General features: G+C 54.6%; 1 protein-coding gene across 5 annotated transcripts in view; it reads left to right on the top strand.

Annotated features, from left to right (window-relative positions):
* NLRC5 (NLR family CARD domain containing 5) overlaps positions 1–24,202 on the top strand; it is an 86,634-nt gene that overhangs the window by 40,023 nt on the left and 22,409 nt on the right. For 4 of the 5 annotated variants that reach the window (XM_045987338.1, XM_045987337.1, XM_045987339.1 and 1 more), the window contains 18 exons: positions 624–707; positions 845–934; positions 1,584–1,643; positions 3,296–3,361; positions 3,861–3,944; positions 5,947–6,030; positions 6,997–7,086; positions 9,101–9,169; positions 9,728–9,796; positions 10,627–10,710; positions 11,131–11,214; positions 13,026–13,115; positions 13,887–13,931; positions 14,863–14,952; positions 15,844–15,927; positions 19,699–19,782; positions 22,672–22,761; positions 22,952–23,014. In XM_045987338.1, the coding sequence (XP_045843294.1) occupies positions 624–707; positions 845–934; positions 1,584–1,643; positions 3,296–3,361; positions 3,861–3,944; positions 5,947–6,030; positions 6,997–7,086; positions 9,101–9,169; positions 9,728–9,796; positions 10,627–10,710; positions 11,131–11,214; positions 13,026–13,115; positions 13,887–13,931; positions 14,863–14,952; positions 15,844–15,927; positions 19,699–19,782; positions 22,672–22,761; positions 22,952–23,014 (1,410 nt within the window). The remainder of the gene's footprint in view (positions 1–623; positions 708–844; positions 935–1,583; positions 1,644–3,295; positions 3,362–3,860; positions 3,945–5,946; positions 6,031–6,996; positions 7,087–9,100; positions 9,170–9,727; positions 9,797–10,626; positions 10,711–11,130; positions 11,215–13,025; positions 13,116–13,886; positions 13,932–14,862; positions 14,953–15,843; positions 15,928–19,698; positions 19,783–22,671; positions 22,762–22,951; positions 23,015–24,202) is intronic. The other variant, XM_045987340.1, reaches the window with a different exon arrangement.

The raw sequence follows: 24,202 nt of genomic DNA, 5'->3' as shown, positions 1-24,202 counted from the left end.
GCAGGAGAAAAGACAAAGGTCACTGTCAATAATCAGGAGGAAAAAAGTGTCAACAAGTTCACATTCCTAAACCTTTGCACTAACCAGAGCGATCATGCACAAAAGGACCCTCGCACTTCTGTCCCTTTGGCTAGGAACTCAGGCAAGGCTGGATTGGAGGCTCCCATTTGACAGATGGGGAATGTGAGGTCAGAAACAAAGTGCTTGGCCTGGGTGAGGTTCTGGGTGAGTCAAGGCCAGAGCTGGGGCTGGAAGCAGCAGCATCTGTATCCCAGTCTCGACTCTGCTTATCACCCAGGAGCCAGGAGGCCCTGATAAACTCTGGCCTGAGGCACATCCCAGACGTAGCCCTAAGAGCAGTGTTCTGGGTGTCCCCATCCCACCTCATGAGGCCTTCACAGCCCATTATCCCGATCTCTTGGGCCATTAGGCAGGAAGTCCCCCTTGGGACTGAATAGGGACAGACGTGAGGACAGCAGAGGGCCTCTCCTAGCTGGGCCTACTGGGTACTGTGGAGCAGGTCACCAACATATTGTGGGCCTCTGACTTGGGGCAACCATGTCACCTGCCAACTGGGGCCCCCAAGTTCCCCAGCTCCATGGCTGAGGGGCTGGGCCTCTCAGCTTTCAGGACAACCAGTTCAAGGACTGGGCCGTGCTGAACATCGTGGAGGTACTTCCTTGTTTGCCGCGGCTCCAGAAGCTCGAGTAAGCAATCTTTCCACACACACCCCCACCCCCCACCCCCACCCCACCCCACCCCACCCCGGCCCGGGAGAGCAAAGAAAGTCTGGGGCCCCTGGAATATAGGATCTGCTCCTGATACCCTCACCACAATCTTGCAGCCTGAGCCGCAACAATGTCTCCCTGTCGACGTTACTCTGCTTGACAAAGGTAGCAGTCGAATGCCCTACTGTCAGGACCCTGCAGGTCAGGTGAGCAAAAGAGGTGGAATCGGGGCCTTCAGAGGCTTGAGAACAGGGGAGGGGATTGTAGGGAGTGGGAAATGCAGCACCATGTCTGCAATACGTACGCATGTGGGCCTGAATCTGTTTTATTCACTTCAATATCTCCAGAGCCCAGCTCAGGACTGGCACCTGGTACTCAGTATATAGTGGCTGAGCAGAACGATGCATGGATAGATGGGTGGACGGTTGAAGGAGTGGGTCAGCACATCTAGGAAGTGTAATTTTAGCCCGGGAATCCTGAGCCGCGTGTCGCTCTCCATGGTGCTGAACTGGGTTCCCCCCCCCCCCCCTTCGGATTACGGAGTGGGTCAAGTGCCGTTGCTCTTTACCCTAAAATACGGTAACTCCCACAGAAGCTCTTTGCATTCCTAATTTCAAAAGTCCTCTCTGTACATATTGTTTTCCTGACTTTTAAAAATACTCTCTCGGATTCATCAGACAACGACAGTCACAAATTTCACTTGTCTGATTTGGGGCATTTCTGCCAGTTGTTTCTCTCTTGGTTATAATAAAAGACTTTCTCTGGATGTCTGGGGCTGCAAGGGGAGTGCAGGTAGTGGGTGATGTGCTGGTGTCCAGTCCACCGGTTTCATGGCTCAGTGTCTGATTCTTGCAGGGAGGCAGAACTCATCTTCCTTCTTTCCCCGCCCCCAGAGACTGCTGCAGAGCTTCAAGGGTAAGAACCTAGGGAGGTGGTGGGTCTGGGCTCATTCCAAGGAGCAGTCTGGGCTCAACCACTGGCAGGATAAGATGGCCAGGAGAGCCTATGAAGAGCTGGAACGTGGGGCTGCCCTGAGAAATACCTTTCTTCTCAAAGTTGACAAAGGACTTTACCTTCCTCTAGCCTGTCTGGACCACATCTGGTCCCTGTGCTGGAGGGAGCATCCCCAGAAATCTCAGAGCAAGTCAGGCCCTTAAGGAAGGCATGACTATAGATTGGTGTTAATATGTGGGAAAAGCTCTGGAAAACTCTTCCGTCTAAAAAAAGTGGGGGATATGGAGCGCCTGGGTTCAGTGGGTTAAGCCTCTGCCATCGGCTCAGGTCGTGATCCCAGGGTCCTGGGATCGAGCCCCACATCAGGCTCTCTGCTCAGCGGGGAGCCTGCTTCCCCCTCTCTCTCTGCCTACTTGTGATCTCTCTCTCTGTCAAATAAATAAATAAAATCTTTAAAAAAATTTTTTTTAAAAAGTGGGGGGGGGGATGATGATACCCACATCTCAGAGTACTCTGAGGATGAAATGAATTAATATACTGAAAGTGCTTAAAACATCGCTGACATCCCGGTGGCACTCAGATGCCGGCTAATCCAGCTGTGCATGGATTCCAGTGTGGCTGGTCCTGCATGGCAAAGAAAGGGAAGCAGCCGTTCTGTGAGAGAACATTCCAACTGGGCTTTCTCGCACTTCTCCCCGGCTGACCAAGACTCACAGACAGATGACGCTGTATGTCCCTGGGCAAGTCCTTGCTCCGAGCTTCCGTTTCCTCACCCATACAATGATCTAGTCGGATCAGTATCTTTTTCCCCTCTGGCTGCATAGAGCCGAGATGCCCCATATGGTAGCTACTAGCCACATGTGGCTATTTAAGTGTATATTAACTAAAATTAAGTAAAATGAACATTTAAGTTTATCAGCCACGTTAGCTGCATTCCAGGGACTCAATGGCCGTGGGAGACTAGTGTCTCCCACAGTGGATGGCGCAGATGTAAAACATTCTCTTCATTGTGGAAAGTTCTGTCAGATGGTGCCAATCTAGAGGTCTGTGAAAACCTGGCCAGTAACATGCCAACTTGTCTGCAGCCCCCACTCGTCCCCTGGCCCAGTGGGAGAGAGCCTGGAGGTGGCACCGCCTGGACCCACCCACAGTCCGTGCTCCCAGCCGTTAGAACCACAGGCGGCACTTGTGCAAATAGAGAGCTTCACAGCATAGAAATAGCAGCTTCTTTTTGCTGAGCTTCAATTCTATGCCCTTTCTGGGTGCTTGGCGGAACATCGGCTCATTTTTAATCCTTCAATCACTGTGTGTTAGAGATTGTCATCCCATCTTGGAAAAGAGACCACAGAAGCTCAGATAGGGGAAGTGACTTGCCCGAGGCCACACAGTTCTGAGAGGCAGAGCCAGAATTTGAATAAAGTCTATTTGCCCTCAAACCTTTTGCTCTTGCTGCTTTGCGGAATAGCACTTTAGCTCCCCCAAACAACCATCTTTGTTACTCATTCCCTGTGGGTGGTGCCCTGGGCTCTTCAGGCCCCAAACCCAAGATAAGAGGTTTGGCCCTTCAGCCCTGGACTCTAAGACGAGGCCAGTGTTGGGTTTGTTCTTGCCAGAGCGCCAGAACTGCAGGGAAATGCTGGCCAGAGGGAAGAGGCTCAGAGCAGAAGCCTGACACTCAGGTACCTCTGTGGGCTCCATTGCCTTAAGGGGAGGGATATGGTATGGGGGTGGGGGAAGGTGCCTTCCTAGGAGAGGTATATAGCCAGCCGGGGTGAGGAGGCTAAAAGGAAAAACAGGCATGGGGCAGAGAAAGGACTTGAATAACCCATCCTGGCCTGAATAAGGAGCTTCTGTCATAACGGCAATAATTACACTAATTTAATGGGCCCTTGCTACACGCTGGGCACTCTAGTATTTGATATGCTTTTCTCACTGTAATTCTTTTGAAAACCCTGCCGGGTATGCTTCATTATTCCTATTTGATAGAGGAGGAAAGTGAGGTTAAGGGCCTTGTCCAAGGTTGTCCAGTTACTAAGAAGCAGGACCAGCATGAGACTCCGGTCTGACTGCCTCCTGACTCCCTCGGCTCCCGCCCCTGGCAGTGGCCCTTGGGGCTGGAGGAGGTGTGGTGTAGCTTCTTGCCCTGACCCCCCTCCCCCGCGTCCGCCCTCACTCCAGGCTCCAGCAGTGTCAGCTCAGGGGCCATGATGCGCAGGAGCTCATAGCCCAGCTCCGGGAAGGCCCCCGCCTGGACGAAGTGGAGTGAGTATTACAGAAAGTGCTGGGGTGGGAGATGGGTGGGGGCAGGGCACTGTCTGAAGGGCCTCCACTTTGGGTGCGTGATGTAAGGAAGGGCATGCTGACTCATTAAGAATCTGGGGAGGGGCACCTGGGTGGCTCAGTGGGTTAAGCCTCTGCCTTCAGCTCAGGTCATGATCTTAGGGTCCTGGGATCAAGCCCCGCATCAGGCTCTCCGCTTGACGGGGAGCCTGCTTTCCCCTCTCTCTCTGCCTGCCTCACTGCCTACTTGTGATCTCTCTCTCTGTGTGTCAAATAAATAAAATCTTAAAAAAAAAAAAAAAAAAGAACCTGGGGAACTCAGACCATCATGGCAGCTACCACTGTTCAGCACTTGCCCTCGACCAGGGTTTTTTGCGTACATCCTCTCATTTGATTTTACCATCTCTGAGATGTGTAAGTATTACTACTCTACATACTTCATGGAGGAGGAAATTCAACCACACAGAGGTTAAGTTTGCTCAAGGTCACACAGCTAGGAAGAGTCCAGGCCAGGGTTCAAGCTCAGGCAGTCTGACTCCCACCAGCCTCGTCCTTGTAACCAGTGTCATTGAGAGCTGCAAAGTAGAGAGGCCTCATCACATGTGTCTTCCAAACCACAGCCCTCAGGGTCCCCTCCCCCTGTCTTCCTCCCAGAGTACAGTGAGACCACCTTCCCTTTTGGGGCTGGAGAAATTCTGTTAATGCCCAGCTCCTTTGAGAGTAGAGCTTGGGGATTGGTAGAGGCCCTGTCATGTCTCCAGGAGGGGATCCTTGCTAGGACCATCCCAGGAAATCAAATGGGCATGAGGCTGGAGTGATGGAATGCCGTAAGGTGGTGTGAGGAGAGCAGCCCCAACCTAGGGGAGGATGAATGGATGAGGGCCTTGGTGACCAGAGCTTGAGCCTTGACCTTGTCCCATTGGGAGAAGGAAGACAGGATTAGAAGTTTTTGCAAAACACAGGACATCACCAAGCCTGACCCTCCCCGGCATCTGCCCCGGTGCTCTCACCTGCAGTATGGGCCCATCACCCACCTGGCTACACAGACCAGACATCTCTCAGCTCCTGCACCCTCCCCCAGAGCCAGCCCATCCCACATCCACCCACCACCTACATAGCTCTCAACACCACCCTCTTTTCATCCACTTTCCCCCTCCAAACCACTCTCACTCCTCACCTGGATGACCCATCAGCCTCCTCACTGGGTTCCCTGCTTCCACACTGGCCACTTCCATGTAGTAAAGAGTGACCTGCATTTCACTGCTGCCTGCCCCCGCTTTACGCCTTCCCACTGCTCGTGTTGAAGCCCAAATCCTAAAATCCCGTGTGATCCAAAACGCTGCCTCCAGCCCACCAAGCCCCATCTGACCCTGTCCTGTCACTGAAATCTTCAGTCCTACACAGTGTCTTCTTTCAGCTCCTCCAGTGGGCTATGCTGCAGGACCTTTGAATGAGCTGCTCCCAATACCAGGAACACCTTTCCCCCATCTCTGTCCCACCCCTTACCTACTGAGCTCCTGGTGTTTCAAGCAAGTAGTTCCAACATCAGGGAAAACTTCCCTGATCCCTATGGTAGATCTGATGCCCCTAAAACCATGAGTTTATCATAGGAAGCAATTACACAGGTTGAAGCACAGAAAAGCAGCTGGGGCCTTGAAATCAGGCTGCCCGGGTTCAAACCCCAGGTCCACCTTTCAGGAGGTGCTTTAACCTCTGTCTACCTCGATTTGCTCATCAGTAAGATGAGGATAGTAACAGGGCCTGCCCCACAGGGTCCTTATGAGGATGAAATGTCCAGCAATGGTAGAAGCAACTGGACCAGTCGGAACTCATCATACACAGCCTTGCAGTATCCATCATTATTAGGACTCATTTACCAGAGTGCTGCTTTGCCTAAAGTCAAGGAGGGACTGTGCGAGTGCTAAGGCCGAAGGGGGGGAACCCCACCCCAACGGCACAAGGCATGGGGACCCCTCTGTCTCAGCCTTTCAGGAAACCAGCTGGACGATGAGGGTTGTCGACTGATGGCAGAGGCCGCCTCTCAGCTGCACATCGCCAGGAGTCTGGAGTGAGTCACCGGCGTCACTGCTGGGTGGCGGGGGGTAGGGGAGAAACCCCGGATCGAGCCCCAGCTAGACCCTGGCACCCCGGTCTGCACACCTGCAGTGGCCAAAGATAGTGCTGCTCCACTGACCTGCTCTCCCCCAACACCAGCAAAGCTGGAGCCAAGTCTGCCCATGACTTGCCTTTGCCTCTGGCAGGAGCCCCTGTCTCGGTTCCAACAACTAAAACCCCCGGCGTGCGTAGAGCGGGTTCCTCGTACTTCAGTGGCTAGTGTTCTAGTTCATCCTTGCAACAGCCCTGGGGCGGGGTGGGTGTTGTACTGCGTCTTGCATTAGGGTTCGGGGTGGGTGGGTTTTGGGGTGTTGGCGTGGGAAGAGGCATGTTAGGGTGGGGCTATGGTGTCGAATCAAGGGGTGGGTCATTGGGGTGCTGGGATGGAAAGAAAGGGTCATGGGCGGCTGGATGTGCTGTGGTGTCCCACGGTATTGGGTCGGGTGGGGTTTGGGTGGGGTGTGTTGAGGTCTTAGCATCCAGCGTGGGTCGGGTAGGGGAATGACGAGGTTGAGTAACAGTGGTTTGGGGCCTTGCCTTGGGAGTTCAGTCCTGACTCTGTCCCTTAGTAGCCTCAACATCATTTAATGTCTCTGAGCCTCAGTTTCCCCATTTGTAAAATGGGATGAAAATGGTGGTGATTTTTCAGACCAGGAGGCAGACCCAGAGAGGTGAAAACTGGGAGTCAGTTCTTCCCATTCAAGCTGTGGAACCTTGTTCTCTGAGTGGGGCAGTGAGGTCCTGGAGCTCTTGGCTCATCCACGTGGGCCAGGATCCTTCGAGACACCCTGGTGAAGGACCCAGGACATCCTAAGAGTGACTAGCCAGCAAGCTACTACACCAGGAGGAGGGGACTGGAGCCGTCTGGGCCTGGGGACTTGAGCTGCCTGCTGACGGCCACTTCCTCTCTTCTCCACAGCCTCAGTGACAACGGGCTCTCTGTGGAGGGGGTACACTGTGTGCTGAGCGCGGCGAGCACGTGCCGGACCCTGGCAGAGCTGCGCATCAGGTAGGACCTCCCAGTGGACCCCAGTCACCCACTCCTCCCTCCAGCCTGGAGCTCTGGGACTCTCCCACCATCCTCTTTTAGACCTTAGCATTCTTTCTGGGCCCAGGCCTTTGGGACCTGGAGGAGACGCTGCTGGTGCCCCACCACACCCTCTTTCCCCAGTTGCTATGAATTGGCTGCTTATAGCTTAGACCTTCTCCAGGAAACTACCTCGGGCTAATAGGAGCCACGGATGACACCTGGCCGGTTGTCCTCCCAGTTCCCCCAATCAGGAGTGGCCAATGACAGAGCCAGGGGCATCACTCTCTAGCCCCCTTGCTGTAGGTGGGACAAACCTTTGGTGCCCTTTACGCTCCAGAGCTTCCTGTGGGATCAGGCTGAGGACCTGCTCTGTTCTGCTTCCCTTGGTCCCTTACCAGCTTCTCCTGAGAGCAGGCCCCCAGGACATCACAGACAGAAGTGATCAGGTGAGGCTTGGCCCTCTACCCCATTCGGAGGCTCAGGCTCTGCTTCATAGGAAACCTGACCCGAGACCGTGCCCAGCCTTACCTTAGTTCTGTAAGTCTCTGGGTTCAGTCTGGGGAGCTGAGGCCAGGTGCTATTACCATCAATACAATCCCCACCCCGCTGGGCTCCCAACCAAGTAGGGTGGTCCCCGCTTTAAACACCCCTTGAAGGAAGAGAGAGACACAGATTAACCCAAAAGAGAGATGACGGGACCTTGATTCACTGTGTGTAATGATCCTATAAAGGATCCTCACCTCGTTCCAAATGGTGCTCCGTTCATTTCTAGGGATTTACACTAAAGAAATCAACTGGTGCAAACACATTTAGATATAGGAATGTTCACCTCAGTGTTGGTTATAATAGGGGACAATGAGCATGCCTTAAATATTAGCCATTGCGTAGGAGGTAAGTAAACTGAGTTACCTTCAGAGAGAAAAACTCAATGAAAAATGATGATATAGGTACAGTCTTAGTCTAGAGGGATGACTGTGGTATAATTTTAATTCACCATTTCTATAGTAAAGCTTCTGAAACATACAAGGTAGGGAGAATGGCGAACCCTCCAGCTCCCACCAGTAATTATCAGCGTTTTGTCACTCTTGTTTCACCTGTCCCTTGACAAACTACTTTTTAAATAAGAATCTGTCCTTTAATCCTATTGATTAAGAAGAAGAAAAAAAGAAAGAACATTCATTGCATTTTAAAAACAAAAGACTTTAAGACCCCATTCTCAAATGTTATCAGCGGAAGAGGTGGTGGGTGATTTTTCTTGATTTTCTTCATTCTTTACTATAACTTGAAAGTTCTCCACATGGAAGAAGTATGAGCTCTGCAATGAGAAATGTGTATTTAGAGGTGCCTGGGTGGCTCAGTTGGTTAAGCCTCTGCCTTCAGCTCAGGTCATGATCCCAGGGTTCTGCGATCCAGCCCCGCATCAGGTTCCCTGCTCAGCCGGGAGTCTGCTTCTTCCCCTCCCTCTGCCCCTCCCCCTTCTTGTGTTCTCTCTCACTGTCTCTCAAATAAACACATAAAAATCTTTAAAAAGGAAGGGAGGAAGGAAGGAAGGAAAGAAAAGAAAGAAATGTGTATTTAAAAGTCCGTTTACACAGTCGAGGTTAGAGATGCTCCTGCTGTACGTGACAGCCCCGTGTGCACTGTCAGCGCCTGTCCTGGAGCTGGCAGTGACCTCCCTGTGCTGGGTTGAGTGCCTTCACCTGAGGGTTCACACAGCAGAGGGAGGAGGGTTTCAGCCTGAGGCAGAGAAAAGGCAGAACTGAAGTTTTCTTTCAAGGGCTTTCCAGGAAACAAGAGCTGGTAAGTTTGCAAAATCTCTGTGGTAGAAAGATTCCAGGTGCCCAGAAGCTCAGGAAGTCACCGCAGAGCCAGGGGAGATGGCCTCAGCTAGAGGTCGGGGATGGTGCCTTTGAGGTCCCTCCGGGCCAGGTGAGAAAATGGACCCAGGACCTCCGTCACCCTCTTGTCTCCTTCCTGTCTTCTCTCTCGGCAGCCTGCTGCACAAAACTGTGGTCTTCACGTTTGCCCCAGAGCAGGAGAAGCAGACAGGGAGCTGGGACAGGTAAGGCCCCACATCATCCGGTCCCTGTCCTGAGCTAGGCCCAGACCCTCCCCGACCTCCACAGCTGGACACCATCTCCACAGCTGGACAGCATCACTCAGCTCGCAGGGGACCGAGACAGACTCACGAAGGAGCAGGAAGGCAGCAGGCTTGGCAAGGGACGCAGCCCAGAGGAGGGAGTGTCAGAGGACTGACTGCTGCCCCATTTCCCTGTGACACAGAATGGCCTCCTGGGGTGGGGGTGGGGTAGCCAGGGCGCCTTTCGCCAGACACCGAGGCCCTCGGGCATAAACCCCAAGGATCTGCAGATCGCTTGGCCCGCGGCTCTGATTTTGGTCATGGCTCCCTCTGGCCCATGCCGTGTTAAAGCCATGTCCATGCCTTGTCCCAGTGAGAGGCTGGGAGATTTACCCCGGGTCACACAGCCGGGAAGCCAAGAAGCCCGGGGCAAAGCAGGGTCTCCAGGCCTCAGGTGGAGACTGAACGGCGGGTGATAAGGCTGAGGCCGGAGACTGGCTGGGAGTGTGCTCAGCCTGGCTGTGGGATGTGTCCCTCCAGGGTTGCGCTTCCGGTCAGCCTGACGTGCCAGATGCCCTCTGAGCCGCCCCTGCGCCCTGCAGCAATCAGGTACAGAGATGGCCTTCCTCTGCTCAAAGCCTGTCACAGGCCTCCAGCCCCAGGGGCTCCGTGGAGGACACAACCTGCCTGTCCAGGAGTTGTGGCCTGGCTTCCCTGCCTCCCACCTTCCCTACCCGGGGGCCCCCCCACTTGTCTTACCTCCCCTGGCCTCCAGCAGCTGATGGGTGGTGGGGACTCTGAATGGAGAGAATGGGGACCTGTGTCACCTGCTTTCGTCATCCTGGGGCTGAGCTCAGCCCCTACAGGGCTCCTGTCGATGTTCTGGCTTCTCACTTACTCTGTGTCCGTCTGAATCTCTCTGTCTGTCTGTCTGTCTCTGTTGTTCCTTATTTCTCTTTATTTTCTGTTTCTCTGTCTTTGCTTGCTGCCCCTTCTGTCATTGTCTGTCTGTCCTCCCCTGCTGCTGTGTGTGCAGGTGTTGTGCATGTGTGTAGGTGTGTGTAGGTGTGTGTTTGCGGATGCATGTGTAGGTGCGTGTGTGTAGGTGCACGTGTGTGTACGTGTGTGTAGGTGTGCACGTGTAGGTGCACATCCCTAAGTATGCCTGCGTGCATAAGCACACGAGCGTGCGTGCGTGTCCGTGTGTCTGCATCCGTCTCCGCTGTCTCTCATCTCGGTGTCTCTCCATCTTGGTCTCCGTGTGTCTCTGACTGGCCCTCGGCTGCCCGTGCAATCTTAGGTGTGTGCTGTGTGCTGGTGCGTCTCTGTCTCTCTGGATGCCAGACACGTCCCTGTCCCTCTTCTTCCAGCCTCTACATGCCTGGGGGTGGTGGCCGCTGTTGCCTCTATTCTGAGGGGCCGCCCTTCCTCCTCTGCAGGCTGACACACTGTGGCTTGCAGGCCAAGCACCTAGAGCAACTCTGCAGGGCGCTGAGAGGAAGCTGCCACCTCGGTGACCTGGAGTGAGTGGCGGCTGGGGGCGGGGGGTGGGGCCCACAGGCGGCAGGTGTTTGCCTGTGTGGTTTTGTTTCGACTTTTTTTAAGATTGTGATCAGCGGTGTTTCTCTGCTGCAATCAGGAACCCCTAAGGGAGTCTGGGCAGGGTTGTAGCCCTTCCCCCGAAAACATAGGTCCCCGCATATGACCCCCTCTGAAGCCCCTCCCTGACCCCCAAGGGTCACGAGCCTCAGGATGGAAATTGGGGAGGAGGGAAACTCCAGCAGACCGGTGGGAGATCTGCTGAGACCTGGCCTGGTCGCCCGGGGCCCTGTGCCAGTTTCAGGAGAAGCAGAGTGACTGAGCGGCAGAGGTGGAGACACAGAGCTCCGACAGCCTGGTGTGCCCACCCACCACTAACCTGCTTTCGCTGTTGCCCCTCCCAGCTTCTCAGGCAACGCTCTGGGTGACGAAGGCGTGGCCCAGCTGGCTCAGCTCCTCCCAGGGCTGGGAGCTCTGCAGTCCTTGGAGTAAGTAGCCAACTAGACAAAGCCTCTAGGCTTGTCCTCATCAGGGGGGGGGGGGGGGGGGGGGGGGGGGGGGGTGTGTGTGTGTGTGTGTGTGTGTGTGTGTGTGTGTGTGTGTGTGTGTGTGTGTGTGTGTGTGTGTGTGTGTGTGTGTGTGTGTGTGTGTGTGTGTGTGTGTGTGTGTGTGTGTGTGTGTGTGTGTGTGTGTGTGTGTGTGTGTGTGTGTGTGTGTGTGTGTGTGTGTGTGTGTGTGTGTGTGTGTGTGTGTGTGTGTGTGTGTGTGTGTGTGTGTGTGTGTGTGTGTGTGTGTGTGTGTGTGTGTGTGTGTGTGTGTGTGTGTGTGTGTGTGTGTGTGTGTGTCTCCTGTGTCCAGTCTCATTCCTTCCTGGGGGTTTTGTAAAGATTTAATCAGAAAACACACGTCAATCACCCAGTCCTGTCCCTGGCACATGGGAAGTGCTCACAGAGGGTAGTTCGCTGTTGTCTCAGGAAGAGAGAGACTGGCCTCTGGGACTCAGTGATCCAGCTGCCGATCTCAGGTTTTACTTCTTGAACCTGACTTTGTAGCTCTGCACAGGCTCTCTGGGAGGCCCAGGCCACCTGGGGCCATGTGAGGATGGGCGGGAAGCATTAGCTAACGGTTAGTTAACTACCCTAATGACTGGCAGCCCTTCTGGGCCTGGGTTGCAGGGAGGGGCTGTTGCTAGGCTGCAGGCTCGCTGGGGAGGATGTGTACCAGACAGGATGCCCCGGCAGGATGCTCAGGGCAGCTGGAGAGCAGAGAGGGGGGAGATGTTCAGTGCAGGAGGGAAGCCCTGCAGGAGGTGGCCAGGAGCCTCCAGACTTTGCCTGCAACAGACCAGAGTTTCTGGATGCTAGAAGGCCCCTGTGTTTTGGGCTCCCACATATCCTTCTCTTCCTCCTAAGTTCTTTGGGGCTGAAGTGAGAGGAGAGAGCTCGCACCTATTGGGTTCTCTGTGTGATCTTAGGCAAGTTCCATGACTTCTCTGGGCTCCAGGTTCTCAGGGAACACCTGAAATGTGTGTGTGTGTGTGTGTGTGTGTGCGCGCGTGCGTGTGCGCGCACATTGGCATGCGTGCGCGTGTGTGTGGGCGCACACGCACGAAAGTGGTGGGGGGCTTTGGTTTTGGCTACAACTTTAGAATGAGTTCTAGCCTGAGGGCCCTGCCTGCTCAGTCTTTCTGGGGGATCTGGGAAGATGAGGTTGCCTCTGTTCCTGTTCTGGGCCCGTTTGTGGGCATTGCAGGCAAATTATATGTAGATTGGTGCCTTGGGGCAAATCCCTATGTGGCCTTCTCAGTACTGAGGAATCATCTGAGCTCCGGCCTGTAAGATCTGCCCTACCCATGCCCGTGCCAGAGGAGGGCGGCATTAAATGGCAAATAGAAAACACACTGACAGCTTGACAGACCTGAAAAAAGGAAAAGCTTTGTCCCTGCCTTTTGAACAGGGGCCCTTGCATTTTCATTCTGCACTGGGCCCCACCTTCAGGTAGGGAAACTGAGGCACAGCGCTGGCCTGAAAGCACTCCCCAGATTCATTCGGACCCAGAGAACCAGAGTTCTAATCCCAGCTCTGTTGCCAGCACGTCTCATAATCTTGAGCAAGACCTTGTCACTTTCTGGGCCTCAGTTTCCCCATCTGTACAATGGGGAGTCAGAAGAGGTACCCTCTGGCCATCTGGGGGTCATCGGGACTCAGGGACAGCCCTCCCCTACCCTGAGCTCTGACCACAAAGAGGGCATCTGTGAGTCTCAGTGAGCTCCATCAACGTCTCCCCTGTGATTCTCCAGCCTCAGTGAGAACGGTTTGTCCCTGGATGCAGTGTTCATGTTGACCCCGTGCTTCTCCACTCTGCCTTGGCTCCTTCACTTGGACATCAGGTGTGTGGCTCTGGGCCTCCTCCCTGACCCCACGGGCCATGGGCTCCCACTGCGCTTCCTTGTCTGTCCCATTCACAGTGTCGCCTCTCGGGGTGCTGTGTGGCACCAGGCCCTATGAGCATGTGGTAGGTGTCTGCTGAATGAATGAATGGACGATGAATGAAAGTAGCCCCAGGACACTACTGTCTCTCCAAGTTTGCCATGGGACACGATGCAGTGACTCTCCCTTACTCACGCTCTGGATCCTCCTAGGAGACGTTTATGGAAACCTGCGGCTCCCTGATGGAGGTTGGGTGCCTGAGGACTGGTCTCAGTCATGGGGTTTCTGGAGCTGATAAGAACATAGAAGGGAGGCCTCCCGGCCAGGCAGCCTGGGGCCAAGCCATGCAGATGAGCCATGGTTTCAGTGGGGTCTGCCCCTTCCCCCCACTTTCTCCTTCCAAGAGCGGGAGGTGTGGGCACAGACAGATCAAGTTCAAATCCAGGCTCACCACTTAACCTGCTGTGCAGCTTTGAGCAGTCACTGGGCCTCTCTGTACCCATTTTTGTCATCTGTCAAGGGGGAGTAAGAGTACGCCCATATCTGACAGCCTTATCGTGAGCGTGAAAGGAGGCCCCGGCGGTGGTGCGCTTGTATGTGCCTCAGTCCGTGTTGTTATGCTTAGTATGTCGTACGTTGTTGTATTTGCTGAGAGTGTGGGCCACCATCCAGGGCCTCCGTGGCCAGGCCATCTGGTCTCTCTCAGACGGCTGCCTCCCCTCTGTCTGCAGCTCTGATAGTCAGCGTGTCGTCCTGAGAGGTGACAGAAGAGGCAGGTGAGCAGGGAGAGCTCCCAGGAGGGGAGGATGGGCTCCCCCTCCCCCTGGCCTCCATTTCCTACAGGTGCCCCCCACCCCCGCCCCCACGCTGACCACTGTTGGCCCTAGAGTAACCCACCCAGGTCTGGCACCCCTTCTGCAGATGAACCCCTGTGTCCATCAGTTCACAGTAATCGGCCACTTAGCTCTGTCTGGAAAGGAGGCAGGGCAGCTGGGGAGGGAGACACGATGGCGGGGGTGTGGCAGAACAGGTGCTCGCTCAGGGCTGCTGAGTGCGAGGGAGGGCGGCCGGCCTCTGCCCCTCGGGACCTCTGCAGACTCCCGACTTCGTATGAGTCACCGTCCTTCACACTCTGGGTATGGCGTTCGAGACACCAAGAACCGTTGGTGCTCTGAAGAAGTTTCCACACCTTTGCAGTAAACAAGGCATCAGTTCTGCACAGATGTTCCCAGCTGCCCCCTAGTGGGGCCGGGCCCCCTGGTCTCTCATGGGAGGTTGGCAGGCCCAGGGGCGGCCTAACGTGGAACTGGGGAGCTTGGCAGCTGGGCAGAGGGCCTTCCCAGTTAAAGTGTCAGGGGAGGCATTGTCCGACCAGCCGGGCTGCCTGAAGCTGGAGTGACCCAAGGCCAGGGTGGTCTTGCGTCCTGGGCCAGGATCTCGATTTCTGGGAACTCTCTGGGTTCTCGAAGCCTAGAGAGTGGAAGGCTGGGGATGATCAGAGGGAGGAGGGGTTCTGTCCCGGCCCCCCCTGACCTAGCCAGGTGCTGCCACCCGGACAGGTGTAAGCTCCCAGCTTTTCTCACTCCGGCATCTGTATAGGGAGGGACTTGATGGTCCCTAGGCCCCCTGCAGCCCTGACCTCTGAGTCTTGTCTTCCCATGTATGTGTTGCGAACTTTCCTCTCAAAAATGGTCTCCCCACTTCAAGGGATCGATTGGCTGGTGGGTCTTCGCCAGAGTTCCCAGCTGGAGCCCAGTTCTCGGCCTTTCATCAGCGCTGCGTCCCTAGGAGCCTCTGGTACTGTCTTACCCACTTCTTTGGGGGGGGGGGGTAACCATGATACAGTGAAGAGTTGGGAGTAAGGAGAGCCTGGGGGCTGGGGCTGGGTGAAGAGAGTTCAAGAGAAGGAAAAGAAAGGGACCAGTGTGAGGACTGGTGAGGGGGGCTGCTGGGCCCAGTGTTCTCCCTAGAGAAAAGATTCCACGCTGTTTTCTCAGAAGACATCCCAGCTCTGCCATGGCTGTGTGACCATGGCTGGGCCCCTCCCCTCTCTGGGCCTTGATTTCCTCACCTAGGAAGAGAGATGCCTCATCTGGGGCCCAAACAGGGTTATCCAGAGGAGAAGTGGGAGGAATGTGCCAGGCAGGTGGGTCAGCATGGGCAAAGGCCCTGAGGAGGGAAAGCTTAGCTCTGGAGAGGCACGTCAGTGTGGCTGGCATACACAGGGCCCGTGGAGGCAAGAGAAGCCATGGAAAAGGCCCTTTGCTTTTAGCCTGAGAGTAATAGGGAGCCACAGGGGGCTTAAGCACCTGAGAAGCGTGGTCAGATGTGCACAGTTAAAAGATAAGCTGCTGGTAAGTGGAAAAGTATTGCGGGGAGGCAGGAGCAGAATTGGAGGGTGTTAAAGTGGTCCAGGCAAGTGACAGTGGTGGCCCGGACTCTGGCAAGGGCCATGGGGAGGCACCGGAATGGATCGAGGGCAGCTAGGCACTAGGAGGCCTTTGCCGTCACTTAGTGGTGGGGATCGGTCTTTAGGGGAGACTTGGGGTGCAGAGCGTGCCCTGCAAGGGGATGATCCTACAGCCTGGAGATTGAGGAGGAGGGGTGGAGGGAGAAGGGGAGAGCCCCTGGGGCCGTACACCCTGGGCCCTCTCTGACCCCCTGCCCCTGCCCGCTGCCCCCTTTTAGCCTCAGGCAGTGTCAGCTGGAACCCCTGAGCCTCGCCCGCCTCTGTGAGACTCTGAAGAAGTGTCCGGGGCCTCTGGAAGTCAAGTAAGTAAGGGGGGCACAGTCCTAGAGGGCACAATGTGGGCATCTGCCCAGTGACTTGGGTGGGCATGTTCTGGTTAGAGGCCGGATGAGTTCTTCCTGGTCCCCAGCCCTTGGAGCCCTACCCTGCCCCTCACCTACCCTTGCGTCCCTTGCTCCTTGCGTCCCGACGGGGCACCTTATCCTTCTACCAGCAGACGCTGTGCTAGGCCCAGGGCTCCCTCTTCAGCATTTGCTCAACTCAGGCCATCTGGGAGCCGCAGTCTGCTCCCTCTACCCCTGGAGCCCCACCCGGCAACCCCCCCCATGTCTGCCTCTGTAGCTGGAGCGTGTCCCTTCCGAGGGCCCCCCCGCCCAGGGCCTCCCTCTCCTGATATCCCACTCACCCAGCCAAGAACACCCAGGGTCTGTGACCAGAGACTCGACCTGGAGTCAGGAGTCCCAGCTCAGCCAGCTACGGGCTGGGCGACCTTGGGCACAGGGCTCTACCTCGGTGTGCCTCCGCTTTGTCACCTGTAGAGATGGGCAGCCTTTCCTTTGTCCTCCTTGTTATCACTTTATCACAATTACCTTACAGTAAAGAAATCCAAGACAAGCCTCCCTCCCCTGAATCAGCCCTTCTCCACATCCAGTCCTTGTTGTCACTGGGCCCGGGACCACCCCCCCGCCCTACCCCGGTCTGGGCTTATGATCGGTTTTTGCCTGTTCAGAGCCACAGACCCCCCTGTGTTCTCCAGCTGTACTTGACATGGTTTTCCCATGACGACGGTCATTGTTCTTGCTTTCCCACTCACATCTCTGGTACCCTCCTGGCCCTTGTGAGCAGCTCATCCACGGTCACCTGGGGTCCATCCTTCCATGCCTCTCTCCGTGTGCGCGCACATGGGGACCCAGAACAAGGGGGCTTAACATCATTATCAGACACAGGATTTTACCGTGTCATATCTCCGCAGCCAGCTCTTGTCTCAGGACAGTACATCATGACTTCCCTGGAATGTGAAGTCCAGGAACTTTTAAATATGCGCTCATTTTCAAATAAGTTAAGGCTTGATTTACAGAAAAGTTGCAAAGTTAGTCCAGAGAGTTCCTCCGCCCCTAGCTCCCGTGGTTAGTATCACCCGTCACAGTCTATTTGTCGTGACTGGGAAGCCAGCCTTGCTTGCTACAGTCACCAAACTCCCGGCTTTCCTCAGATGTTCCCGGTTTTTCCTCCTAAGACCCTTTCTCTGACCCAGCATCCTGTCCAGGATCCCGCCTGGCGTTTAGGCGTCATGTTCTCAGCCTCTCTGGTCTGTGACAGTTTGTCAGTCTTTGTTTTGCATAACTTTGACAGCCTTGAGGCGTCCTCAATAGGTACTTTGCAAAATGGCCCTCAGTGTGGGTGTATCTGATGTTTTTCTGTTGGGTAAACTGGGGTTCTGGGTCTGGGGGAAGAAGACGGCAGAAGTGAAGTACGCTTCTCGTCCCATCTCAGAGGTGCATGTTGTCGACTCAGGACTGTTGATGTTGACCTTGACCACCTGTTGATGTTGACCTTGACAGCCTGGCCGAGGAAGTGTTTGTCAGGTTTCCCCACTGTGAAGTTACTTTTTTTTTTTTTTTTTAATTTTATTTATTTATTTGACAGATAGAGATCACAAGTAGGGAGAGAGGCAGGCGTAGAGAGAGAGAGAGAGGAGGAGGAGGAAGCAGGCCCCCTGCCAAGCAGAGAGCCCGATGCGGGGCTCGATCCCAGGATCCTGGGATCATGACCTGAGCGAAAGGCAGAGGCTTAACCCACTGAGCCACCCAGGCACCCCTGAAGTTACTTTTTAATTTAATAAAACCACACTTCTATTATGGATACTTTGGAGCATATGTGAAAGCAGAGAGAGTAGTGGAATGGACCCTCAGTTCCCGTCTACCTTCCTCAGTAATTACCATGCCGTGGCCCCAGCACACACCTGGACACACAGTATTTTGAAGCAAGTCCCAGGCACCTCTTAACTTCATCCGTAGTTATTGTAGTATATGTAGCTCAAAGGTAAGTGCCCTTTTTTGAAAGGTTTTATTTACTTATTTGAGAGAGAGGGAAAGAGAACCTGAAGCAGACTCTGGGCTGAGCGCAGATCCCGAAGTGGGGCTTGATCTCACGACCTGAGATCATGGTCTGAGCTGAAGCCAAGAGCTGGCCACTGAACTGACTGAGCTCCCCCGGGCGCCCCTGTTTATTTTTTTTAGTATAACCACAAAGCCATTATCAGACCTAAAATATTTGGGGGGTCTTTTGTTTCTCTCTCTCTCTCTGCCTATCTATCTATCTATCTATACTTTTTATTTCAATTCAAGTAATTAACATAATGTATTACTGGTTTCAGAGGCAGAGGTCAGTGATTCATCCGTCTTCTGTAACTCCCAGGGCTCATTACATCATGCGCCCTCCTTCATGCCCGTCTATGTTTTCATATCTGTGCCTTTTAGTATGAACCTCCGTAGTTTAGATGTGCCACAGGCTCCTCAGCCACACCCGTCTAGAGTCTGGATGGACGCCCAGGCCGCTTCCAGCAGTGCGGGAGCCAGTGCTGCAGAGAGCGCTTTTCTGTCGTGTAACTACTAAGCACCACCTGTATACCAGGCACCGGGCCAGGCCCTGGAGGGGGCACAAGGGTACAGCTGGACGTCCCTGCCTGCTGTGGCTCCCCTGTGTCCTCTGCTGTGGCTTTGTGTCAGCTGCCCCCAGCAGCGCTGGGTGGTCTGAGCACAGATGGGGGTCGGAGGGCCCCCCTCCCTCAGCTGTGGCTGGAGAAAGTGGGATAATAGCATGAAAGCACTTTGCCGACTGTAGAGTGCCAGGACTGCGTACCAGAATATTGTTATCAACGTGCTTAATGCTGAACTCCAGTAACCGGATGCCGGGGAAGGGGACGGGAATCCAGCCCCCTCCCCGAATTCTACCACTGCAGGTCTGCTCTGCCTGGGCACCGCTGGCGTTCCATGTGAGATCTTGTAATGGGTTAAGTTGCTATTATTGCCTTAAAAAAAAAAAAGTGTCAAGCCCACACTGACCCAGCGAAAGGTCCTGACACTGTGTACTGGGGGACTGGTGGGACAGGAACAGGGACAGCAAAGGGCAGAAGGGGAGAAGGCACAAGGAAGACACAGCTCAAAAGCCTCTGGGAGTGGGGAGGTTGCTCCAGACCCCTGCAGAAGCTCTATACATCGCAGGGTGCTTAGACACTCTACTGGTGCCGGGTCTGCAGCCCAAGCAGACCCCAAAGGGTGGATGTCTGCAGTTTCTCCCAAGTGGGCTGGGTTCTGACAGATTATCCTGACAGGCGATCCGCTGGTTGGTCTGGTTTTGACGGACAACCCGAGACCCCAGCTAACCTGCACCTCGAGTGGCCGCCATGGATCTCACCGTGGTCAAGGTGGCGTGCTCTTCCTAACAAGTGTCTTCTGCACAGTGCCCATCTCCAGGGCCCTCGAGATAATGCTCCCACGAGTCCGTGACATTCGGGGAAAAGTATTAAGAGTTCCCTGGGAAAGTCACAATGCCTAGCAGCGTACTCAAACTCTGAGATGTCCTGCCGCAAAGGAAAACAATTTCGTTTGGCTTAACCAGCACTTTCCAGACTTGTGTGACCTTCGTTTTCCTCCAGCCTCAATGATAATGCAAGGGCCTGGCGTTCGGAGGGAGTGTGCTGGAAGCCCCTGTCCAGAGGGTTCTGGCTGCAACGGTGCACTCTTAGCTTTCCCCAAGACTCCCCCACCTCATTTGGATGCTTTGTTTCACAGATTGTCCTGTGAGGTCCTGAGTGACCAGAGCCTGGAGACCCTGCTGCACCACCTAGCCCGGCTCCCCCAGCTCAGCCTGCTGCAGTAAGACCGCTTCCGCCCTCTCCCTGTGCTAGGCCGAAGGTCTTAGCTTGCAAAGCCGTCCTCTCCTTCCCCGCCGCTCGTTTTTCTCGGGCTTTTATTTTATCCGGCCCAACCGGGAGCTCTTCCCTAATACCTTACTCACCTTGGGGGGCGTGTGGGGGGGTGCTATGTGATCAGTTTCCTCATCTGTGAAATGGGACTCCTGTTCCCCAACCCCTCCCCCAGGACTGGGGCTCCAACAAGATAGGTGTTCTCTGGGCACTTCGAGGAACAGAGGGGCTATGGCAAATGGGCTGTCGTACTTCCTACCCACGGAAAGGTCACCAGCTCCTAGAAAGGGACTTGACAGATGTAGGTGGTGTCTGTGTCACACGCCAGTTTTTAAAGGTCACCGTCTAACTCCGCCAAAGGGGAACTGAAGCAGCATCCTCCAAAGTATTTAAAACTCCACTTACTAATTTCAGCGCAGACTGGTTTGAATTTAAAAAGGATTTACTTTAAATACTCTTCCAGCAGGGGGAAAGCAGCTGCAGCTGGGATGGAAAAATACAACGGGAAATTAAATCATACCGTTAATAACAGCAACATAAGTACTAAGGCTAAGGCTCTCTGGGACGCCCGAGGCAGCTCACTTCGCAGCCGGGATCTTGCTTGTCCCCGAGTCCTACTGGGAAGGGACGGAGGAGCCGTGTGACATTCCAGAGGTGGGCAGATGTGGCAGAGCTCACGTCCACGCACGGCCCCCACGACGGGAGGGGCTCCTTTGAACCCACAAAGTGGCCGGCTAAAATGAGCAGGTGGGAAGCCCCAGACCAGCGAAGGACTTCTCCGTGCCCACGTCACACAGCCCCTAAATCTCTTCTGTCTTTGGAATGAGGTGGCGAGCCTGCCCTTCACTCAGGCTCATGCTTTGTACTACTCAATCCATACACTGTTTGGAGGGCTGGAGACACAGAGAGGCAGGGGGAGAAAAGAGTTGTTGTCTTGGAGCTCACCTTGGAATAGAGGGAGCTGGACGATAAGCAAGTAAGATGAATTCAGACAGTGATAAGGTATTTGTCTAGGTGATGTGGAAAAGAATTCCTGCAAAGGTGAGGGCATCAGGGAATGCCTCTGAGGAGGGATGCTAAGGTTCGACCTGAAGGACGAAAGGGATCCAGGCTTGTGAAGAACAGGGAACAGCATTCCAAACAGAAGGAAGAGCATGTAGGAGGCCCTGAGGCAAGATTGAACTTGGTAGGCTCAAGGAACAGCCAGAAGGGCACTATGGCAGGAGGGGAGGTGGAGAGAGGGACCTGGGCCCCGTCACACATGGCCTGGGAGCCATGGGGAGGAGTCTGAGATTTTCGTTCAAGGGGACTTGAAAGACAAGAGGTGTGATGTGTATTTTCTTTTTCTTTTTTCTTTTTTTAATAGATTTTTTTTAAAAGATTTTATTTATTTGACAGACAGAGATCACAAGTAGGCAGAGGCAGGCAGAGAGAGAGGAAGGGAAGCAGGCTCCCCGCTGAGCAGAGAGCCCGATGCGGGGCTCGATCCCAGAACCCTGAGATCATGACCTGAGCCGAAGGTGCCCCTTTTTTTAATAGATTTCATTTATTTGACAGAGAGAGAGAGTGAGAGAGCTCATGAGCAGGGGGAGTAGCAGGCAGAGGGAGAGGGAGAAGTAGGCTTGATCCCAGGACCCCGGGATTATGACCTGAGCGGAAGGCAAACACTTAACCAACTAAGCCACCCAGGCACCCCTGTGATGTGTGTTTTCAAAAGCTCAGTGTGGGGACACCTCGGTGGCTCAATTGGTTAAGCATCTGCCTTCAGCTCAGGTTGTGATCCCAAGGTCCTAGGATGGAGCCCCATGTCTGGCTTCCTGCTCTGCGGGGAGCCTGCTTCTCCCTTTCCCGCTGCCTGCTGCTCCCCCCACTTGTGCTCTCTCTCTCTCTGTCAAATAAATAAATAAAATCTTTTTAAAAAGAAGGAAAAGAAAAGCTCAGTCAGGGTGCTGGGTAGAGAATGGGTTGGGGGACAAGAGGGGAAATGAGAGCAGGGAAGAGGCTGTGTAGGGTCGGAGATGGTGGGTCCGGGATTGGTGGGGCTGGGGCAGAAGCAGGTCAATTCGGAATACGTCTTGAGAGTAGAACGGACAAGACAAGCAGAGGGAGGGTTTCTGGGGCCAGCGAAGCGGAGGAGCCAAGGACACCTCTAAGGGCAAGATGGAGCCATCTTACTTTCGCTAAGAGTGATTCCCAGCTGGGGGGGTTTTGCTCCCCAGTGATACATGGCCATGGAGACATTTTTAGTTGTCGTGGCAGTGGGAAGTGGACGGGGACAAGGAGAATTACGAATGAGTTTAGTGCGTAGAGAGGTCTGCTGTGCTGCTGAACACCCTACTGGACAGCCCCAACAATGAGTTATCTAGCCCCAAATCTGATAGATAACTAGCCCCAGATTTGGGGCTGAGAAATTGCTCCAAGGGCCTAAAGCTTCCCGCTCCCTGTCAGGAGGACTGGGCTGTTAAGTCTGTGCTTGAGGCCAGAAACGATATAATCATAAAACAAGCATGGGTATCACGCTAGGCAGTACACCAACTTGATGTAATTAAGTCTTCACGACACCCTAGAGGAAGGTATCCCACAGGTAGTCCTGTTTTCTGGGTAAGGAAGCTGAGGCTCAGAGAGGTTAAGTGACTCTTCCAAGGACGCACAGCCGGTAAGCAGAACTGGAGCTCAAACCCAGGTCTGCTCAACTTGAAGTCTCTGTTTTTCCCTCTTGAGTCCCTACCTGCCTTCTTGCTGCCTCGCTGACCTCCCTTTCCTTCCCCTCCAGGCTACTTGCCCACTCTTGGCTTGGCTCCAACTTGCCTACATAAGGCCCCGCTCCTTTCCTTCTCAGGCTAAGCCAGACGAGGCTGTCCCTGAAGAGCCCCCTCCTGCTGGCCGACTTCTTCAGCCTGTGCCCACGGGTTCGGAAGGTGGATCTCAGGTGGGCATCACCCTAGGACAACCAGCTCTAGCCTTGGAGGGTTGTGCCCTGTCTGGTGGGTGGGAGGGGGTCAGGTGGAGGTGGTAGGACCCAAGTCAGGGGCCTGGCTTCTGCAGGAAGGGGCGCCTGCCCCTGGGGGCATCCTAATGCCGTGGCCAAGGGCGGCCGACTCAGGTGCTGTCTGCTCCAGGTCCCTGTGTCACGTGACCCTGCACTTCAGGTCGAGCAAGGAGCGGGAAGGCGAGTGTTGTGGGTAAGTCCCTGAAACCATGCCCAGGCAGCTGGTAGGTACTGGGGACAAGTAGACCCGCCTCTTGGATGCCTAGAGCAGAGTACAGCTTGCCTCTCATGGGCCATTTCCTTGAAAGGACCCAGCAAAGAGTCTTGTTTCCTTCAACATGAAGAAGCAGAGGTCCAGAGAGGGCCGGGCTTTGGCAAAGGCACAAAGGAAGGCCTGTCAGACTAGGCCAGAGCTCACGGGCCTGGTCCAAGGAAAAGGACTTCGTAATAGGCCCACTGGGCTTTAATCCCAGCTCCACGGGGCCTGGCCCCTTGCCCGAGCTCCTTAACTTCTGTGTTCCTCAGCTGCCACAGCAGAAAAGGGAGTCAGCATATCGCAGGCTGTTTGCAAGGATTAACCGAGACGATGTGTAAAGCAGGTCGCCCTCCCAGATGCGGGTGTCCCTGCCCGGCTGGCTGCCGGACGGACCCGTGCTCCGTGGCTGCCTGTGTGACAGGGAGGAGGTACTGCCCCAGAGGCAGGATAATGGGGCGGAGGGCAACCTTCGCCGCAGAGATGACATTTCTGGGAGCGGACACCGCTGGCTCGCTGAGAGCCACAGCCTCCTCAGCTGTGAAGTCACAATAAATAGGAGAATCAAGATATGTTGAATATCTGCAGGACGCCATTCTAGAGCCTTCTGCAAGTTGTGTCCCAAATGCCTCACGGCTGTGGTCCCATAGCAGGAAGGGGGCCATCGTGACTCGAACCAGGCCATTCCACTGTGCTCCTCAGCCCAGGGCAGACAGACTTTTCCCCATAAAGGTTAGATTGGAAGGAGTTTGGGGTTTGCAGGCCACACGATCTCTCTGACAGCCACCCGACCCCGCCATTATAGCTTGAAAGCGGTGCGGACAGTAGGTAAAGCAATGCCCCCCGCCCCCCACCCCGTGCTGGTAAGACACGTTTATGGACGCGGAGACTGGCATCTCATGTGTTGTGCGTGGAAGTCACCTTCTTTTGATTTTTTTTTTCTCCACCATTTGAAAAATGGAAAAAATTATTCAACCAGGCGGCCCTGGGCCATAGTTTCCCACCTCCTGCCCAAGCCCAATGCTACCGCTGACTTCTAGAATGCCCGGATTGTTTCTAAGCCCACAGTTTCCAAAATGCAGGACAGAGACCAGGAAGAGAGGATTTTTCAGGAGGTTGGGCGCAAGT

This window comes from Meles meles, chromosome 19 (genome assembly GCF_922984935.1).
Source record: "Meles meles chromosome 19, mMelMel3.1 paternal haplotype, whole genome shotgun sequence".
In the NCBI taxonomy this organism is placed as follows: Eukaryota; Metazoa; Chordata; class Mammalia; order Carnivora; family Mustelidae; genus Meles; species Meles meles.
Note: the sequence above shows the minus strand (reverse complement) of the source record. Positions and strands in the feature narration are given on the sequence as shown.